Genomic DNA, 20,764 nt, shown 5'->3' on the forward strand with positions numbered 1-20,764 from the left:
AAGACATCCCTCTGGGGGGAAGAAGATGGACTCAGCCTGTTGACTGATCACAGCAGTTTCGGTGGAGGTCTTCTCCCACTTTCCCTCTATTCCCAACTTACTTTTATATTACTTTCTTTATGTTTGTGTGGAGTTTGAGTGACTCTAGTCATAAATACCTTTTATTTCTGATTGGTATATTTAATGACTGGGGGTGGTTGTGGTTTGGCACCTGAGGAGGTTCGACATGGTTATTGGCTTCAGCAGCAGAACATCTTGATTCTCTGTTATCAGACAGGTACTGTACGGTCTCAGTACCATGATGTTCTCCCATTCTACTGGGATTAGAATGGAGGGAGGCCTCATAGTCTTCACTTCGTTCCACACTCCATTCTGTTTCTCTGAACAGATGTTTATCGTTGTACTGGGGAGCACGTCGACCTCAGTCCATCCAGGGAGCTGCAGCTGCTTTTTACCTTAAAATTCTGAATTCCCTCTACGTTTAACTTTATTCATCATTCCACAGTCATCATGCAGCATGTGCAGGACAACTAGGGAAGCAGGCTCAACCAGCATGGGTTTAGGAAAGGCAGGTCCTGCTTGACCAACCTGATTTCCTTCTATGAAAAGGTGGATGAGGGAAAGGCTGTGGATGTTATCTACCTGGACTTCAGTAAAGCCTTTGACACTGTCTCCCACAGTATTTCTCCTGGAGAAACTGGCCGCTCAGGGTTTGGATGGGTGCACTGTTTACTGGGTAAATAAATGGCTGGATGGCTGAGCCCAGAGAGTGGTGAGGAATGTAGTTACATCCAGCTGGCAGCTGATCATGGCTGGTGTTCCCCAGGGCTCAGTGCTGGGGAGACTGTTTAATATCTTTATCAACTACCTAGACAAGGAGATCTAGTGCACCCTCAGTCAGTTTGCAGATGACACCAAACTGGTAGGATAGGAAGACTCTGTAGAGGGATCTGGGTAGACTGCATTGATGGACCAAAGACAATGGTATACAATTCAACAAGGCCAATTGCCAAGTCCTACCCTGGGGTTAAAACAACCCCATGCAGTGCTACAGGCTTGGGGAACAGTGGCTGGAAAGATGCCTAATGGAAAAGGATCTGGGTGTGCTGGGAGACAGCCGGCTGAACATGAGCCAGCAGTGTGCCCAGGGGGCCAAAGGTCCAATGGCATCCTGGCTTGTATCAAGAATAGTGTGGCCAGCAGGACCCTTGTACTCAGCACGGGTGAGGCTGTACCTCAAATCCTGTGTTTAGTTCTAGGCCCCTCACTACAGGAAAGAGATTGAAGTGCTGACACATGTCCAGAGAAGGGCAACAGAGTTGGTGAAGGGTTTGGAGCCTGAGGCTTAAGAGGAGTGGCTGAGGGAGCTGAGGGTGTTCAGAGGCTCACCAGAGTGGACCTTATGGTTCTCTACAGTTACCTGAAAGGAGGCTGTAGAAAGGTAGGGGTTGGTCTCTTCTCCCAATTCACAAGAAACAGCACAAGAGGAAATGGCCTCAAGTTGCACTAGGGGATGTTTAGATTGGATATTAGGAGAAAATTCTTCACTGAAAGGGTTGTCAGACACTGGAATCACCATTCCTGGAGGCATTTAAAAGATGTGTAAATGTGGCACCTAGAGACATGGTTTAGTGGTGAACTTGGCAGTGCTAAGGCAGTGGTTGGACTCGATGATCTTAAAGGTCTTTTCCTACCTAAATGATTCTATGATTCTAAGAGTTGTGCGGCTGGGTCCCTACTGACTTGAAAGAATCGTGGTTGGATAGGTTGCACAAGTATTTATTCAAAAGTTGCATGGTTCTTTCTTTAGTATGATTTTAGTAATTTTTATCTTTTTTATTAACTATTTCAATTAAGAATTGGGATCTGGAGGATGAACTGTGTCTGTATGAAGTGATATTCTTGTTTTCTCCCATTTTCTGTGCATGAGAAGAGCAGTAGTACACATGATGGCTGTGTGGTGCATAATAGAAAAATCTTGATTTGTCAAGTAACACATTTGCCTTTGTTTATAAATACAAGGTCCATTTACATCTTCAGAGTGGGAAACTTGCCATTTTTAGCAAACATATGAGTACCAGGGGAAGTAACGATTATGAAATTAAAAAAAGTACTTTTGAGAAGATGAAATACAGTTAACAGCAAAGTAGAGTCTTCACATAAATTTGTGCTGGAAGATAGGTGATAAAGAAATTGTCACTTCAAAGCAAAAAAGCTCTGGGAGACAAGCAGTCACAGAATGAACCTTTCAGCTCAAGCAGTCTTTCCCATCTTGTTGTTCATTTAAGCTCCGTTGATTGCTGTGATCTAGACTACTGCTCTTAAGCACACACAGATTACTTAGGGCAGCATAAAAAGGCAGAAGCAATTGATTTTCAGGAAAATGTGGACCTACACATGAAAAACACATTGCAGTGGCAGCATCACTAATGCTTTGATAATATAGGAACAAAAGCACAGAAGATGATGGAGGGAGAGTCTGAAGCTGGGTCCAGTGTCCGACAGGCAGGAAAATTGTGACAGGGGCACACCGGGATATTGGTCTGCAGCTGGGAGTCAGAATTAGGCCTGGGGAGGAGACCAAGAGTCAGACATGGTTGGTTAGTGCCATGGCAATGGGACCAGGCAGAGGCCAGACTGGATGTCAGTGAATGGCTGGGCCTGGCTCTGCAGAGCCCATGGCCAGGCAAGGCATGGAGAGCTGGAGTCCAGCCCTGCTGTTGCACCACTGGGGCAGGGGTTGATGGCCCTGGGGGCTGATATGGGGTCTGGGGCTGTGGGCAGGGTGGGGCAAGCCCCAGGTAGTCAGGGCAGGGCTGTTAAGGCCAGTAAATGCCCTCAGAACCCTGAGAAAGTACATATGTCTTTGTATTCATACTTGACAGAAAATACATGTTTTAATACTCTTAACTGGAGGTTGCTGTCTATGAATTTTTGAAGATTTAAATGGCAAAGTAGGGTTGGTCATCATTGTGAGTTTGTAGAAAAGCAATCCCACAGAATCAAAGAATGGTTGAGGTAGGAAGGGACCTCTGAAGGTCCTCAGGTCCAGACCCTCTGCCTGGACAGGGACACTCAGCTGCTCAGGACCCTGTCCAGACATCTGATCCCTGGCAGAAAACTCTTGATGTCTTTTTTTACCTCCAAAAAGAAAGTAAATTGGATAAAGTTCTGTCTTGCCTCAGGTATCCTGAGCTCACTGAAGTAACTAACTGACCTGTCTTCAAGCAGTGAAGATAGCATTTTTCATTTCAGACCTTTCCTTATTTCAGTCACTCCTATGTAGTTTCTAATTGATTTAGATCAGATTACTGATTTCCTGCAGTATACATAATGGATTTTTTGCATGGAATGGGTTATTTCCTACACATATTTTTGTTCTTTAAATCCTCAACACAGCTGTTCCTATTATGCACATGCAATTTTAGGGGAAAATAACAGACAGACTTTATTCTTAAAGGCTGACGATTGCTTTCATAGTAAAGTTGCTTCAGAAAAATTGTTTTTCTCTGGTTGCTTTTGATTGGAGAATTGTCCAGTGAGGTGACATACTGTTAAATCACACAGCAGATAGTTGTCTTGTATTTAGTTTTTGAGATACTGTGACAAAACCTGAGCAGAAGATGTAGGCTTTGGGTTGCAGAAGTGGTGCAGCGAACATGCTCAAATTCTAGGTGAAAATCGGAGCAAGTGTATTTAGGTTTTGGTCATTTGCAAGTGTTATCTTATTGATTCTGCTCCCTTTTGTAAGCGATTTAGAAAATAGGGAGGATCAGGACAGTGAAGGAGCTATAATGTGTATCAATATCCTTGCTCCAGCTCTATAGAGCTGAATGCAGGATGGGCCACACAAGCTGCCATGGTAGCACTGGGATGAAACAAAAGACCAAGATAAGAAAGTAACTTTTACACACTTGAATGACAACCTGAGACTAAATTCTACATGTAATGACTCAACATGGAGAAAATATTTTTTTAATAGAGAGATAAGTGTACTTGGATAGTGTTTGATATCAGGAGTCTGGCTGGTATCTCGTACCAGGCACCACTGAAAATAGCCCAGTTCCCTTTGCTTTAGAATAGAATCATCAGGGTTGGAAGAGACCTTTGAGATCATCAAGTCCAATCATCCACCCAGCACTACCACTGTAACCCCTAAACCACTAAACAATATCACCCAGCACCAGATCCAGATATCTCCAGGGATGATATCTCCACCATGTCCCTGAACAACCTATTCCAATGCCTGACCACCCTAACAGTGAAAATGTTTTTTCTAATATCTAATCTGGATCTCCCATCTCAGCTTAAGACCATTTCCTCTGATCCTCCCACTGCAGGCACAGCAGAAGAGATCGGTTCCTCAGGTAGAAGTAGAGAGCCTCCTCTTCTTGAGACTAAACAAACTCAGCTCTCTCAGATGTTCCTCACAGGACATGTTTTCGAGTACTTTCATGAGCCTTGTTGCCCTTCTCTGGACATGCTCCAGCACCTTTATAGCCTCCCTTCTAGTGTATGAATACATGGACAAGACCCAACCCTCCTCCTAACCCGAGTCTTCTCTTCCCCAGTCCCAGTCTAGGCTAAATAGACCCAAATATATATAGTAATGATACCAGATCGAGTTTCTGTATTATGAAATATGTCATGATTTATAAAAGAATGGCACAATAAAAAGGATATTTTCTACCAAAAGGAGTGCAGGCCTTGGAGTTTGGAGTTGTACATCGGAAGTGGCTCAACCTCTTCATCCAAGTAACATGATCATCCTAGGCTTAATACTCTGAATCTTAATGCAATAATTCCTTTCATTTGCTTGGTAAACCTCAGTTCACCAGTCCTTGCTGGAAGTCCAAATCCTGCATCTGGCATTCTTAAGCATTTATGGAATCAAGTACCAGGGCAATAACACCACTGTCACACAGGGAAGCCAAACTGCACTAGCAAGTGGTGTGCACATCTCTGATAACTTGCTGGGACGGCAGATCTTATAGCTGTGTTATATATGACCTCCTTTGTAAAGTAAAAATAAATCTTATTTATTGCAGTAATTTGAAAAACAATGGAAAAAACAAATGTTGAGGCAATATTATTACTGCAACAAAATAAGTTCTATTGTCTGAGAAGGGAAAACCTGTCAGATACAACAATTTACACTTATTTGCATAGGTGTTACTATTTAGTCCCCCATGGTGAAATTCATGCCAGTGTATGATTGCTGCCCTTTAGTCATACTTCCAGTTTACAACAGCAGCAAATTTTGTGTCTCTTTTTACTGGGAGGTACTTTGTGGAAACACTTCAAGGTACTTTTGACATTATGTGAGAAAGAAAGTGCAAGTTATGAGGGTCTATGAAAACACAAAAGCTGCCAAAAAAACCTCCAAAACCCTATATTGATTTGTGGGTTAGTGGTAGTCAAGTGTGTAAATGGAGCTAATAGCTGGTAAGAACCCAAAGGTGCATGTACTGAAATGACTTAATGGTGCTTACATAACAAATTAGTGGTAAACTCCAGATTCAGTTCTTAGGTTACTGTTTCATGGCCAGTGAGCCATGTGTCTTCATCAGTATAGTGAAACATTGTTTTAATTGTGATTTCATGTTGTTGGCAGAATGTGTTCTTGTGCTTTTTAGCCACACAAACGTTTCTGCGGTTCCTTCCAGTGGTCATGGGGCACCTGTGAAGGAAACTTTCTGGATTCCAAACAATGTCATAGTGACTGAGTGGGAATTCTTACTGTGGAAAATAAAAAAGCTACTTCCACAGGAAATTCCTAATCATCCATTCCCATAGCTGCCTTAATGCACTTACTGCTACACAGCCTTTATAGATGGCCATAAATGGTTGCTGTTCCAAACCTAAATTTCATTCAAATTACTGATTTTTTAGCACTTATACATCAGTGTTCTGTCAATGGCAGGCACATTTATATCCTGCATCTAATAAGCTTTTGTCTCAGAGTAGCATTATACTGCTGCTAACCTATGCTGTTAGGCATAGGATGATGCTAAAACTTATGTTAACAACCAAGAAGAGATTAATATTGAGACACCACTTGACTCTGTTTCAGGTTGCACGGCTTCTTGGCAGAACAAAAGTGTTTTAAAAGCACCATAGTCGACAAGTCCTGCATTCCATTCACAAGGAGAAGTTACTTAGTGATGGATATCATAACAGGCTGAGTATAACAGCAAGGGTGTAGCCAGCGGATTGAGGGAAGTAATTCTTCCCCTGTGTCTGGCACTTCAGAGACTCCTGATGGAACACCGTACCCAGTTTTGGACTCCCCAGTACCAGACAGACACTGACATGTTGGAAGGAGTCCTGCAGGAAGCCAACAGGAAGCTTATAGGATACAAGAAGGGGCTCAGACAACCAGCCATGTTTGTTCAACCTGTAGAAGAGCAGGCTAAGGGGGAAACAGCTGGGACTGTACAATCTGTAGAAGAGCAGACAGGGGTGGTGATGCTCTCTGTAACTCTCTAAACACCAAGGTATAGAGAGATTAAGTAAAAATCTTCTCAGAGTTGTGCTGTAGAAGGGTGAGGGGCAACAGACACAAAGAATATGGAAAATATTGACTCTAGAAGGGCAAAAAAACATAGGAGTGGTAAAACACTGGAGTGGTTACCCACAGTAGTAGATACTACAAACTCAGCTGCATAACTTGCTCTAACCGTATTTGCTTTGAGCAGGACGTTTGATCTAGAAGTGCTCCAGAGGTCCCTTCCCACTATACAATCTTTTGGATATGCGTTACTGTAACAGTTCTTGTACTTCCTTCCAGAACCCTGGTATAGAGATCAGGCAAAAAGGATTTTAGAGCTACAGAAAAAAACACACGGATTAGACAAATCCTTTCTCATTTACTTGGTAGGATTCAGAACTGGTTATTATCTGGTCTCATGGTGGAAGAAAAAGAGACAGAGACTCCAAGTCTAGATTTACCTAGACAAAGATTTTTTTAAACACTTGTATTAGTAGTTCTACATGTGAAGAAAGAAACTTTCTCACAGTCTCAAAGGGCTGTAATTAACTTGCCCAAAAATTGGGGACTGCTGTTGTCTTAACCAGTTTTTCTCTGAAGTGTAATAATTGTTGTTTTGACTGTCCTTCCTCCACTATAAATAACAATATTTGAGTGTTGGTATGTGATTTTTTTAATCCCAACCTTAACACTTAACATCATAGGCCTTTTCCCTTATAGGAAATGTAAGAGAATAAACATCCAGATCCCAGTCATGCTGTTTAAATGTCTGAGTGGTAGTCACTCGGATCATATCACAAAGATCAGGTAAAAATCTACATAAAAAAGACTTCAAAAAAAATAAACAGAATAGTCTCAGAAGTTTGCAATCAGTGCAGAAAACTGTAAAAAAAGGGAAAAACTTAGGGTCAAAAGATACTATTTTTGTGAATCAGAGGCTTCTGGATAAACATCAGCCAAGGAGGAAAGCTGTGATTATTGATAGACTAAGATCCTTCTGCCTGCAATGTAAACTAATTCTGTAATGTCACAGATAAACAAGCTGGTAAAAAAATCTGAAGTCTGGAGTTTAGTCAGTACGATTTGCATGCAAGATCAAGGTGTTTTAGGTTCAACTCAGGTAGAAGTAAGCACAATACTGAATCTTTTCACTTTCTGCTGCATAACACTGGTTTTGTATTTCCAGATTAAATCTTCAGTTAAATTGTCAGTTTTTAAAATGATATATCAAAATTGTTGCCTTATGGAAACAAAATCCTGGAAGATAGAAGAGCTGAATGAAGAAGTTGGTCTTTAAAAAAAAAAAAAAGTTATACATCCTTGTTCCTGAAAAAAATTTATACTTCTATAGTTGACATTTCATGGTTCACTGGGGACAAATTATGTGAATATATTAATAAAGTCATATATGTTGTTATGATAGGTAGAAGTGAAAGGGAAGGTTAATAAGAAAGTGACTCAGAGCAAATGATCATGTTTTATTTAAAGTATTCTACAAACATTTAATATTACTGTCTAATCCTTTTACAGTTGACACACTAAGTATATTTATGAACAAATCTCTGTGTTGTCTAGTTGATAGATTTTTTTTGGCAGTGATTTTCTATTTTGTTTTTAATGTTTTCTTTCATTTGTCTACCTTCCTAGAGAAGAAAGGTACATTACAAACATGCTGTAAAATGTTCTTTTTCTCATATATAAATATATATAAAATAAATGGATGATAGTTCAAGTGGGGTTAGCCTGCTAGTCCATATTTCATCTGAGCCTTTAATGGTCAGTGAAATCAGAGGAATTATGGTGATTTATGTCGGCTGATGACCTAACCTTATGTCATGTTGTTTTGTGGTTAAAGCACATGGCTTGGCCTGCAGAGCCTCGTCTTGTTCCCTGTTTGGACAAATGAACAAAGAATATCCAAACATACAAATCACAGTTTGTCTGTGAAATATCTTGCTACAAATATCTGCGCCAGGGAAGGTTTAGTTTAGATATTAGAAAGAAATTCTTTACAGAGAGGGTAATCAGCCATTGGAATGGGTTGCCCAGGGAAGTGGTGGATTCTCCGTCCCTGGAGGTTTTTAAGATGAGGCTGGACGTGGCACTTAGTGCCATAGTCTAGTAACTGTGGTGGTAGTGGATCAAGGGTTGGACTTGATGATCTCAGAGGTCCTTTCCAACCAATCTGATTCTATGATTCTATGAAAATAGTAAGTTGCCACTGTGGTAAACTTGCTATTCAGATTCTTTTTTTAAATCCTGCTTTAAAAACAGAATTTTTTTGTTCTTCATGTAAAACTCTTCTACTTGGCCTTGCTTTCTGGGCATGTCCACTCTTATTCTGCTTTTCTGGTAATAACCTTTAACAGAAAAGGGTTTTTTAAAGGGTTTATTTTGGCAGAAGCTTCACCTTTCGACAGTAACAATCCTATCTAGGGAAGAACATATTTAGATTTCTCTGTAGTAGTTATCATTCTTTCAGCTCATTATAAAGACAATGTGTCAACCATAATAAAATCCAAATTAATTTTTCAGTTTAGTTTAAAGTTTATCTTTTCTTGATCGATAGGTATTGCTAGAACCCTTAATATAGAATGGTTTAAAATATTGCTTTCTCCACTCTTGTACTCTCTGAAGGGTTGGAAATACAAAATATCTGCCTTGGGTATCATCAGCATTAAATCTCTGGAGTGTAATAGCAGTTTGTTCTGTACTTTCAACATTAACCAGTGAACTCAGTATCTCAACTGGTTTTTATTATCTATGTAAGTTGTTGCATGGCAAAAGAAACTAGGAGAAAAGGGAAGTTTAGCTCCATGTATCTTATAGCACATCATAACTTGGTCTGTATTTACTTTTGCTTTGCCAGAGACAAAGAGATGCAGTACAAGTATCAGTTACTGAAAACAAAATGGAAATCTTGAGACCAGTCAAATGCTGTTTGTTTTGTGCTGGTATTGCCAGTGTGACTTGTGTTCTGCTTACATGCATGTCTAGCTTGCTTCTGGACATCTGCTTTATGTTACCTCTAGTTGCCTGCTCCTGTCACTCTCTCTCAAACACACATTTGGGACCACAAAAAATAATTCCTGAAGAAGTACGAACTGAGGTGGACTTTTTTTTTTGGTCTTGGGTTTTCAGTTAATTGATATTTGATGATCCCGTATCACTTAATCCAGCAATTGAGACAAGATAGAAAATTTTTTAACCTAATTAGTATCCTTGCCTAATTTAAGGTTAATTTAAGATTTTTAGCAAACATTGACAGTACCTTAAACTGCTCATGCAATGACTACAGAGATTACTGATCAATTTTACACTTTAAAAAAAGATGAAAAAAGCTCTAAGTCATTGCACAAAAGTAAGAATATTAAAATCCTTGAGAAAAAAAGGCTTTTTTAACAGTAAAACCAAGACTTTCGTTACATTAAATATTTATGTATTAGCCTCTGAATAAAAGTAGTAAGTCTTTCCACTTTGTGGGACAAAAGATCCTTACTTAGATACGATAAAAATACCTCTTGCATCAAGGGTATTTTGAGCTGAGTGAAGGAGTGCCTTCACGTGGGTGTACATGTAATGTACTTGCAAAGGTATAAAGGCTGCCTGTTAAAATCAGATATGTATCTGTCTGTTTTATAGCTTGTACCAGCTGATGAATCTCACTCTTTTCACCTTCCAAGTCCTGCAGCATATTTGCATATCTTTATATAATAGTTCAACCACTAGTGCTGAAAACTTATTGATGAGTTACTGCCCTCTGATTAACTACAAGCAAAAGTGCTATTGTCTTTGGAGAATTCACTGTACATAAGCTAACATTTTTCCTGGAAGCTCTTAATTAGATTCCTATTATTATAATTTTTTTTTTATTTTTATCCTACAGTAAACTGAATGGAAATTCATTACACTTCCTTTCGTGTCATGTTTTGTTTCTTCTTCTGTTACGCAAAAACCAAAGAAGTGGTGAGTTATTTTTCTGTCACTGCTTACATATAAAGCCTGCTGCTCAATCTCTGTCTGCTGGCTCTGCAGAGCTCCCATGAGCAGATCAAAAAAGGTGTTTTTATTGATCAGTTATGCTTTCCTTCCCATGAAGAATCCATAGTGATATAAATATGGCTAGCAATGTAAAAGACCTTGCATTTTTACCAAGATGTGGGAGGTTTTTTGAGATTACTTATGTACATTGTATTCCTCTTATTTCAGCTTGCATTTACAATTAAATGGGTTTATAATTAATTTTATTTCAATTTCCTATCAGCTTTTAAAAAGGTTGCTAAATAGTTAGTGTGAAGAAGCTGTAATCAGATGTCCTCAAATTGAAGTGGAGTAATTTCTGCAGTTGTCCTTTCTGTTCATCTGCTTAGATACCACATAAGATGAGGTTTCAGTTTAAATAGCTTTCATCAGGGTACACTAAGCTGATATGAAACCTTCTGGAGAGCATTTTTACTTTGTAATACTGGATTCACGGTGTGGTCAGTTTCTTCCCGAACTAATTAGAGTTTCCTGAGGAGATTTTGCTACGCACTTATGTTAGTACACGTTGTTTTAATACTAATTTAAAGTCAATAGATACTTGAACTAACTGCGCTCCTGTCTTAAGATTCTGGCTCATGCTAGATAGCCTTCTGAAGAAAAACCATCTGTAGTGAGCACTTGTCATTCTAAGACTTAGGTGTCTTTTGCTGCAGGATTTCTTAAAGGTGCAATGGACCCCTAATAGGGAAAGTCAAATACATTTCTTTAAGTGAATTGTAAATAATCACTTTTCTATTGAGTTTTAATCTCTATATATCTTTTTAGATTTATTTTTGGATAAATGAGATTTGAATCATGCAGTATTTCTTTTCATGCTAAGTAAAGCTGAATGTAAAAATTTTTTTTCCTATAGATGTTTGCTGTGTCCCTTGTGCTGGTGGGAATAACATTATTAAAAGCCTTGTGAATAGATACACCATCAAAAGAGGCTTGTGGAAGAACTGTGTGGTGAAGTCCTGTGCATTTATAGTTGGAGAGCAATGCTATAGTAGTTTGGGGTAAAAAAAGTCTGGTGTTGGGGGAGACCAGCTTGTATTCAAAATACCTGTAGAAGTCTTTTGATTATATGAACTTATTTATTATGTTGATGATTATATTACGGTAGTGATTATAACTTACTGTGCTTGGGGCCATTTAAATGTCTTTGTGGTTAAAGTCCCTCTATTGTTCTTCCAAAATGCCAAAAAGGCATATTACAGAACTGATTACTTTTGTTCATTCTGTACAAATACTGACTTCTATTTAAAACCTCTAGCTGTAACGTTGGTTTGGTGTAAACTCTGTGGTGAACGAACAGATAGTAATGTGTCAAAAGTGAACTTTGCAGTTCACCTGTTCTCCAACACTTACTTCATTTACAGCTAGTCCCATGCATATTAACCTTCTCATTGCTCAATATGGTATTAGAGCCATCTGTAAAGAAACTGTTTTTATTCTGATGAACTTTTTTAGTGTTTGTTAATCACATTTCTCGGATGGGTCTCTTAATAATTCCTATGGAGTTTTTGTCTTTTTTTTTTCAATATCAGAAACGTATTTCAGCTCTGTCTGAAAAGAAGACAATATTAAATTCCCAGTTGGACTGAGGAATCCTTTACAGTGCTGTGATACAAGATAATGTGCCCTGAGGAACACTTGATTTCATTCTTGTGTGATACTGGAACTGTCTTGCACTGATAGCCATTATTCAGTAGCAATGCAGAAACAAATCCATGTGGTTTTCTCATAGAGTACATAAGTGTCATGGCAGATCACTGAACTTTAATTGCTATCATCTGTCATGCATAAGGTATTTAATACCCAGAAACTTGTTCCAGGTCATCAGATAGGACCACAAAGATGATTAAGGGAATGGATGATCTTTCAAATGTGTACTGAGGGAGATCATAGAATCATAGAATCAACTGGGTTGGAAAATACCTCAGAGATCATCCAGTCCAACCCTTGATCCAACACTGCCAGACCATGGCACTAAGTGCCACATCCAGCCTCATCTTAAAAACTGTTCAGCCTGGAAGGGGGAGCGTTCATGGGCAATCTTATCCAAGTTTTTAAAGGCTTGGTGGAAGGAAATGACTAAGAGAGAACTCAACCTTTCTCAGTAGTGCCAGCTGACAGGACTAGAGGCAATGGACATACATTAAAAACCATGAAATTCTGATTGAACACAAGAGAAGACTTTATTTATTTATTTATTTTTACTGCAGAACACTGGCCAGACACTGGCACAGGTTTCCTATAGAGGTTGTAGAGTTTCATCTGTGGAGTTACTCAAAACCTGGCTGGACAACCTGTCCTATGTGGTTTTGTGAGTAGATCAAAATTTGTGTGCTACCATATTTTTTTCAACAGGACTCTAAATAGAAATTCAACTTGGGCCTCAAGTACCCTTGGACCAAAATAGTTCTTGTTGCATTCCAAAGTTATAACGTCCCATGGGAACAATCTGATTTCTCCAGTTTCTCCAAATGTGTCTTTCCACATAGGGAGGAAGAATTGCTGTTTCCCACATGCTAGCATAATCAATATACTGTTTTATATAAGTTGTTTCTGTATTTAAGACAGGTAGTGCTATCTACTACTCAAGATCAGTGTTTAATCACAGTGTAAAATCTGCTGTTTAGTTGCTTAAGATATTTTGTTCAGGTTAAATTTTTTCATCCTATCTGTATATTCTATCTTTCTTCCACTTTATTCTTTTTTACCCAATTTTGGTGCAGTGAAAACTACAATTGGAGCAATTCAGCTTTTTCCTGAAACTAGGGGAAAAGAGTAATTTGCCCATGTCTTTATTACTTCAAGCAGGTTGTCAGGAAAATTGGCTGAGCCTGTAGGCATGTATGTTTTCCATATTGGTGTCTAGTATTTAGAATGACTTTTCCTATCATTGCACATCTGCTGTGGGCTTTGCTGGGTTCAGAGGCCTTAGGTGAGCCATAAAAATCTCTTCTGTGTTGTCACTAATGCTTTTGCTGCCCTGTATTTTGCTGCCTGCCTGAAGAAAGGAGCGTTTTTTGAGGGCAGCAGGAGTGTAAAGCGGGACAAGGATCACTTTGGCTTTAAGGTCTCCTGGCAATGAGATACAAACGTATCAAGGGAAGGGATACTTACTTCTATAGATGATGGAAAGAAAGACAGTAAGCTGCTGCTCCTGCCACTTTTAGCTGTCACCTCAGTCTATGAGTGTGCATGCGGATTGTGACAACTAATTGCACGTCAGAAGCCAAGAGCACAGAGGAATCTCTGAATTGAAAAAATGTAGCAAAAAAAAAAATTTAGAAAAAATTTCTGCTTTCCTAAAAGAAAGAGAGGGTTCTTCTCGACCAGCAATTTACCAAGTTTGAGGGATCTGACTATGACTATCTGAAGAAGGTCACCCACATGTGTTTAGGAGCCAGAAAGCAATAGTGTGGTGTTCTATTCCAGTGGTTTTGGATCCTTTTTCTGGTTATCACTTCAGAAAACTTCATTGTGGGTTCAGTGGGTCACTCTTTTTTTCTTTCCAACATAGCATCAGCCTTCTAGGTGCTAAAGCAAGCAATTGGGAAGCACCTAATCTCCTCCATAGGATTAGAGCAGATGCCACAGAGCCTTGGGACTTTGGGACAGAGCTTCACTGATGAAGCCCACCGAGAGGGTAAAACAGTTTTGAGCTAATCACCAGACATGTTGTCTATTTTAGACAGGTTTTCCAAAGAAAGAGGCTTCAGTGATTGAGCTGTGTTGGCTTTTTCAACCCATTAGTTTATTTGAACCAGATTTAGCAGGGCAGCGAGGTCCTTAAAAACATGAAGTTCTGATTTTCATGAAAATCGGTGTCTGTTTTTGAAAGGTACTAGTGCCATATTGACGAAGGAGCTATGCTGAAGTCAGTAGGCAAGTTTGCAGGCCAATCTGCACATGCATAAATTGCTGAGAAGGATACATAGCAGAATTGGCTCCAGCAACTGCTGCTTCTTGCCTAGAATTTTATGCAAGGGAGCTGACTGTGTTTGGGAAGGAGAGGATGCAGATAAGTAGGTCACATTCAAAGAATTATTTTTCTTTTTTTTTTTTTTTTTTTTAATTTTTTTTCTGCTCTTTGGGAAACGTCTTGCGGGAAATGTATCCTCTGTTTCCCCAAAGATCTCTGAGGCAGACAGCTAGATGATGTCTAGTTATCAGAACACAAATGTCACTGCTTATCCTCTACCACTAAAGGACTCATCTCGTAATGCAGCTGTAGAAGTTTTACACTCAGGTTTTAATTTTATTCTGTCCTTTTAGGATGTTGCAGGTTTAGAAAGATAGTTGATACAGAATCTGGAAGTTGAAGACCTGGATTTTTTTTCCAGTCATAGACTGAAGAGGTAGCCAAATAAAACTTCGGCTTTCATCAGTGGGCTTAAAATTCACATGGTAGTGTCCTGACATACTGCAGTCTTCAGGAAATTAGTTCCCCTTGTCTAAAGTAGTTCTATACCTTTTGCTAACTGTTTGAAATAGCTACTGAATTATTTTTTATTCTTTTAATGTATCATGCAAATCTGAACTTTGAAAGCAGACAGGAAAACTGTATAACCTGGGGATTTTACAGCACTTTGTTTTAATAAACACACAAACCAGACAACTTAACTCCCCCACCCCCCCATACCTCCCTCCCCCCAACCTTGAAATAACTTTTCTGTACCTACTCAGCACATCCTTAGCTCTGCATATTTTGTCAGGAGAATAAAAAAGCTTGTATTTATAATATGCATCAGTTGCAATATACATGGTAATATAATCTCGTGGGAAGGTGTGGAAGGGGAAGTTGAAATGGCTCTTTGCTGATGATTAAAACAAAACAAAACAAAAACAACTGCTGATTCCCTGTCCAGCCAGCTTGCTTGGGACATTTTTATAATTCTTTTACTGTTGTTGGAGAACTCCAGTTAGCCTCAAACTGGAGCTCGCAGCTTGTGTGTGAAACAGGCAGCTGCTGGCACGCAATGCTCCCTGAAGTTGTTTCCTTTCCTTTTTCCTGAGATTTAGTGAAGGGGGGGAAGGGGTTGGAGTCACATGGATACAAAGCTTTTGATTAATGTCCAAGTCTGCTGCTGCGGAGGCTTTCCAACCTCTCAGCTAGCAGGGCGAGCTGGGAACCAGTGACCGCTCGTTTCCTTCAGGCTGTGTTCTCTTCCTGACGGGAAAGGAGCGCGCACTGGGGTGGCTGCTCGCCTCCGGACCTCGGGCGGCCGCGGGAGCGGGGTGAGCTGGGGCTGCGGCTGCAGCGCGGCTGGGACCGGCCGAGCCCGGCCCCGCTGTGTTACTTGGCGAGTCTTTTGTTGTCCTTGTCCGCAGCGCAGTGCCGGGGCGCTCCGGGAACGGCACCGGGCTGGGAACACCGATCCTCCTCGCTGCACCATGACAGAGGAAAGCAAAGGGGAAGGCAAGGGGGAAAGCGGGAAGGACTTGGAGAAACAGCTTCGTTTACGCGTGTGCGTCCTCAACGAGCTGCTCAAGACCGAGCGGGACTACGTGGGCACCCTGGAGTTCCTGGTGTCGGTGAGCGGAGGGGATGGGGGGGCCTCGCCTCGCCCGCCCCGCACCCGGTCCCGCAGCTGCCCGGGAGGCCGGGAAGGCGGTGCGCAGCGCGGCGGGCAGCGGGACAGCGGCACTCGCAGCCGGGAGAGGGTCTTACCCTGAGCTTCTGCTTAAAAGGGAAGGAGAGTAACAGGTTTTGAAATGGCCGAGGAGAGGTCGTGCGTTGCCCACCCCTCACTCCTCCGGCCGCACTTTGGCACCGATGATCTCGCGTCTCCGGGCATGGAAGGGGAGGGGGTGTGATGTGTTTGGGTTTAGCTCTGCCATGGGTGTGGAGGCTGGCGTTCATTTTAGGGCGCCGCGATTCCTTTACTTGCGGTAGTCCTAGAAACCCAGCGGTGCAGGGGGGAAGGAGGAGGACAGAGGGAGTGCTGGTGTGCAGCAGCTGCTTGGCATTAAAGCCACATGTGGCATTCACTCCTGTCTTGTGATACAGGGTCAGCTGCGAAGGTAGCACGTTCTGGCGAGTTGCGGTGTGGCAGTTTTAGCTTCCTTCTACATTTGACTATCACTGTTGATAGGATTATTGGTGCCCCAGTCAGAAGGGCGGGAGTTCTCACTCTCTCAAAAAGCCGAAGTGACAAATTATTGCAAAACAGATGCATGCAGTGTTTAATTTGTGCCTGGTCTCGGTAGCATCACTTTAGGACCCTGTCGTGATAAGTATGTCCAAATCAGGTGCTTCAGCTGGCAAAAGATTTCACAGTAGCCCCCATCATACTTTTCTCTCCTCCCCTGTCCCATTGAAGAGGGGAAATCCTTCCAACTGCAAACTTCCTGCTTTGCTGCCTTGAGAACTGTGAACTTTCTGCGTATTGTCATGAAAGAGGAAATTCTTAAGTTGACTGTGACAGGGAGAGTAAAAACACAGAGATTGGAGTGAAATAAGATCTACAGAGTAGCTTATTTTCTCCATATGTTTATCCGCAACAGAACCATGAAAAATGGTAAGTGGTCCAACATGTTTTCTTTTTTCTTTTTCTTTTTTTAAGTTTAGGATGTATATTTGAGAAAGAGACGATGTGTGATTGTCTTCTTTGCTTTCATTTAATGATTGGGTTTTACCTATTGTAAAAAAATGTTCTTCAGTATTTTACCTTAAGCCACAAATTTGGTGTATTTGGAGTCTTAGATCATTTCAGTAAATTTGAAGAATTTGAAATATCTTTTATTTTGGATTCAAAGGTTTTAGGCATAAGATATTAGTATTCAAGCAGTAAGTGCTCAGATTCTTCCAAAGATCAGACATATTTCAAATTGTATCCAAACATTGAATTCAGTAATAAGTCTTTTTCCAGTTTGGATCAAGATGATCTAAATAAATCATATGGAGAAAGGGAGGAGGACTGGTGTTAAATATCTGGTTCTATGTCATGTTTTTTGTAATTATTAATCGTTGTGGACAGGGTTCAAGTGACAGTTCACAGATGCAAATCCTTCACAGGGAAATGTCATCTGTTTTAACTGTATCTCAGCCTTGTTTAAGGAAACAACTTGTGAGCTTTTCTTTGGCCTACCTGCTGGGACTGCTGTTGAGAGCAGCTGTGGTGGTGGATTTATGAGAGCCACTGGACTAGGGCCAGTGTGGAGACCATCACATTGATTTCACATAAGCCATCAAAACCATCATTGTACTTGTTCTCGTGGTTACTTCTTGATCTGAAGACTAGATCCTCTCATTTAGGTGTCTTAGGCTTATGGTTTTCTCTGTTTTTCTTAAAGCCACTTTCAGTCCTAGGACTAGCTAGTTTGAGATACAAACAGTATTCCAGCTTGCTTTGTTTCACATTCTGAGGTGGTCTTGGGACACACATGCAGGGGTCCTTCTTATTAGAAGTGAACTGGAAGCTTTTCTGTAGGAGCATATCTGGCTGCTAATGAATGTGCAGTTCCTGGGGTTGGACTAGAGCTAGTCTGAAGTGACGCTCACCACCAGTGTGAGGTCCTAGCGCTGAGTACTTCTCTATCCAAACATTATCTTATTTTCCATGATGTCTTGTTAAAGTAGAGAGCAGTGTGAGGGGTTGACATGCCAGTCAAAGTTAAGAGTTAGGCTTCCAGGTCTTCTCAGTGGAGCTCATTGTGGTAGAACCCATGTTTCTTTTCTGATTGTGAAGCTGAAACCATTTACAGTCTCCCTAACAGTTTGCACAAAGTACCTGCAGTTTTCACTGTAATTAATAGGAAATAGGATATTCACTTAGATAAATGAAAAAAACCCTGTGGATGGCTGGAGAATGAAGAGGTTATATAAGGAGGAAGTGACTTTACTCATCTGTGTCAACATGGGAATGCTTTGCTGGTTTCCATAGACTGGAAACACATCTATTATATGTTAGATTTATTTAGATTCTTCAGTTTATTTTGGAATTAAAGAAAGTCTCACTGAGAACAAATTTCTAGTTGGCTATTTGAAGTATTTTTTTCTCATACTTCTCTATGATTTTTCATCCTCCACTTATCATCAGTGTAGTGAGGAGAAGCTTGTTTTGTATGTTCTGCCAAAAGTCTACAACACTAGGTACAAAGCAGAAGATTTGATATATTAATTATTTTATTAGATAGAAGTAGCAGAGTAGTCATTTCCATGTGAGTTCATTCACCTCTTCTTTTTGGCTTTATGCTGTGTAAATACAATATATTGTTTTACATCTGCAGTCATCACAAAACAAATCTGAGTGGAAAGGTCTGGTTGTATTAATATTATTCTTCTGTATCTCCTGAATCTTCCAGTAATAAACTTTAGTAGCATAGTCTGTTGAGACATCAGTGATACTGAGCAATAACAATTTTGGGCCCATTTGAGTGAGGTATGTAAACATACGTGAAGTGGATAAACTTAAGTCGCCAAGTAGTTGCCAGCGAGGTTGGAAGGAGGAGGCATGCACAGGAAATTATGAAGAAAAGGCTTTTGCTTTTCCTTCAGACATTTCATTATAACATTTGGAGTGTTGTTGCAATACCAGAGATTTTGTTCTTGTTAACATTTAGCATTTCTTAAACGAAACAAATCTGGTGATGGAAGAATTTCTATAAGACATTAAACATCTTTAAGAACTGTATGTGTAGATAGATGGGATTTTTTATAAGCTATGATATGAGGTTTCTGTTATGAACAATTGATACTTTACTGGCTAAATTACCAATTGGGCTTTTTTCTGCTTCTGGGTGATCTTGCTGGTGATCATACCATCTTCCTGTGGCAAAATCTCTGTTTTCCAATGAAAGAGAAGCTGTACTTGCAAGGGTAGAGGAGAATCCTTTTTTTTTTTTGCAAAATCCTCTTTCTGGAGGGGACTGAAAATGGCAACAGGTGAATATTTATCTAAAATAATTCTATGTTATCCAACTGTGTAACTCAATAATTAATATTACCTTGAGTGCTCATGGTAAAGATACTTTTAAAAAAATTTCTGACTTTACGTACCTTATCTATTTCATTCTTTACAGAAAATGACAAAGTGTGTATATTTACTGTAATCTGTGTAAACTTGATGAAAATTTCTTATTTTGTTCGATAAACATAATTAGCCTGGAGAAAAGGAGACTGAGGGGAAACTTTATCGCTCTGGGAATTAATCTCATCTGGTAATTGATCTCTTTTCCCGGGTAACAATTGACAAGACAAAAGGAAATAGCCTCAAGGTGCACTAGGGGAGGTTTAGACTGGACATTTAGAAAAATTCATTCACTAAAAGGGTGATCAGCCATTGGAACAGGCTGTCCATGGATGTGATGGAATTGCCATCGCTGAAGTGTTAAAAAAACGTGTAGATGTGGCACCTGGGGACATGGTTTATTGGTAAACGTAGCAGTGCTGGACTTGATGATCTTGGAGGTCTTTTCCAACCTTAATAATTCTATTCTATGACTAGGTAACTAGAGCAAAACTACATAAACTTTTCCAAGAGTCTCTTTGGTCCACGATTTTATGCTGGGGAATTTATGTGATTTTTAAGGAAAGTCTTAAAAAATAGGTTTATCTTTTTGATTTTTTTTTTTTAATTTATGTAATGTTTTCATATGAGGTTTAATTTACTTTGTAAATTAGGGTATTCATTTGAAGCCTCAACATAGCAGTAATAAAGAGACTAGTAAAACTGTAGGTAGAAGTTGCTGAGAAATTAAAAAGTATTTAATAGTAAAGAGTTGCCAAAAAGTGGCTAGTTTAATCTGTCACCTTATTACTTGGTCTGAAGCTTAATTTTTATGGTTGTGATTTACACTGACTGACTGGCCAGTGAAGGCAAACCAGGCCACGAAGAATTTTAAGACACGTGTACACAACACTGGCTAAATATATATATATTTATATATATATTTAAATGTACATATATATTTTTTGAAAGAAACTTCATTTTGAAATAGAAATTGGAAATGTAATAGATCTACTACACTTAGTACTTCAGGGGATATCCATGGAAGTAGAGTTTATTTTTCTATGACAGGGATTGTTTTCCTGGTGCAGTTTCGCATTCTGACAAATTTGATGTTGATGGGAATAGAAGCAGATGTTGGCGCTCCTATAAGCCTTCCCCATGGCCTCAGCTGGGGTGACTAGTTAGATCCTGAAGCAACTGGGAGAAAAAACAAAGCTAGTTTATTATGTAGACTATAGTATGGTTTCCAGAGTCTATCAGTGATTATAGATATATATTTCTGCCA

At 39.9% G+C, this 20,764-nt stretch overlaps 2 protein-coding genes across 5 annotated transcripts in view; one reads left to right on the plus strand and one right to left on the minus strand.

The window, feature by feature from the left end:
* Positions 1–20,764, minus strand: part of LOC127461412 (uncharacterized) — a 37,907-nt gene that overhangs the window by 4,261 nt on the left and 12,882 nt on the right. The window lies entirely within an intron of this gene.
* Positions 15,590–20,764, plus strand: part of PREX2 (phosphatidylinositol-3,4,5-trisphosphate dependent Rac exchange factor 2) — a 172,858-nt gene continuing 167,683 nt past the window's right edge. For 2 of the 4 annotated variants that reach the window (XM_051768310.1, XM_051768332.1), the window contains exons 1-2: positions 15,590–15,763; positions 15,857–16,060. In XM_051768310.1, the coding sequence (XP_051624270.1) occupies positions 15,920–16,060 (141 nt within the window). In that variant the 5' untranslated portion in view covers positions 15,590–15,763; positions 15,857–15,919. The other 2 variants (XM_051768315.1, XM_051768322.1) reach the window with 2 other exon arrangements.

This window comes from Manacus candei, unplaced genomic scaffold (assembly GCF_025592945.1).
Source record: "Manacus candei isolate 608988 ecotype Guabito, Panama unplaced genomic scaffold, ASM2559294v1 h1tg000008l, whole genome shotgun sequence".
NCBI classification, from domain to species: domain Eukaryota; kingdom Metazoa; phylum Chordata; class Aves; order Passeriformes; family Pipridae; genus Manacus; species Manacus candei.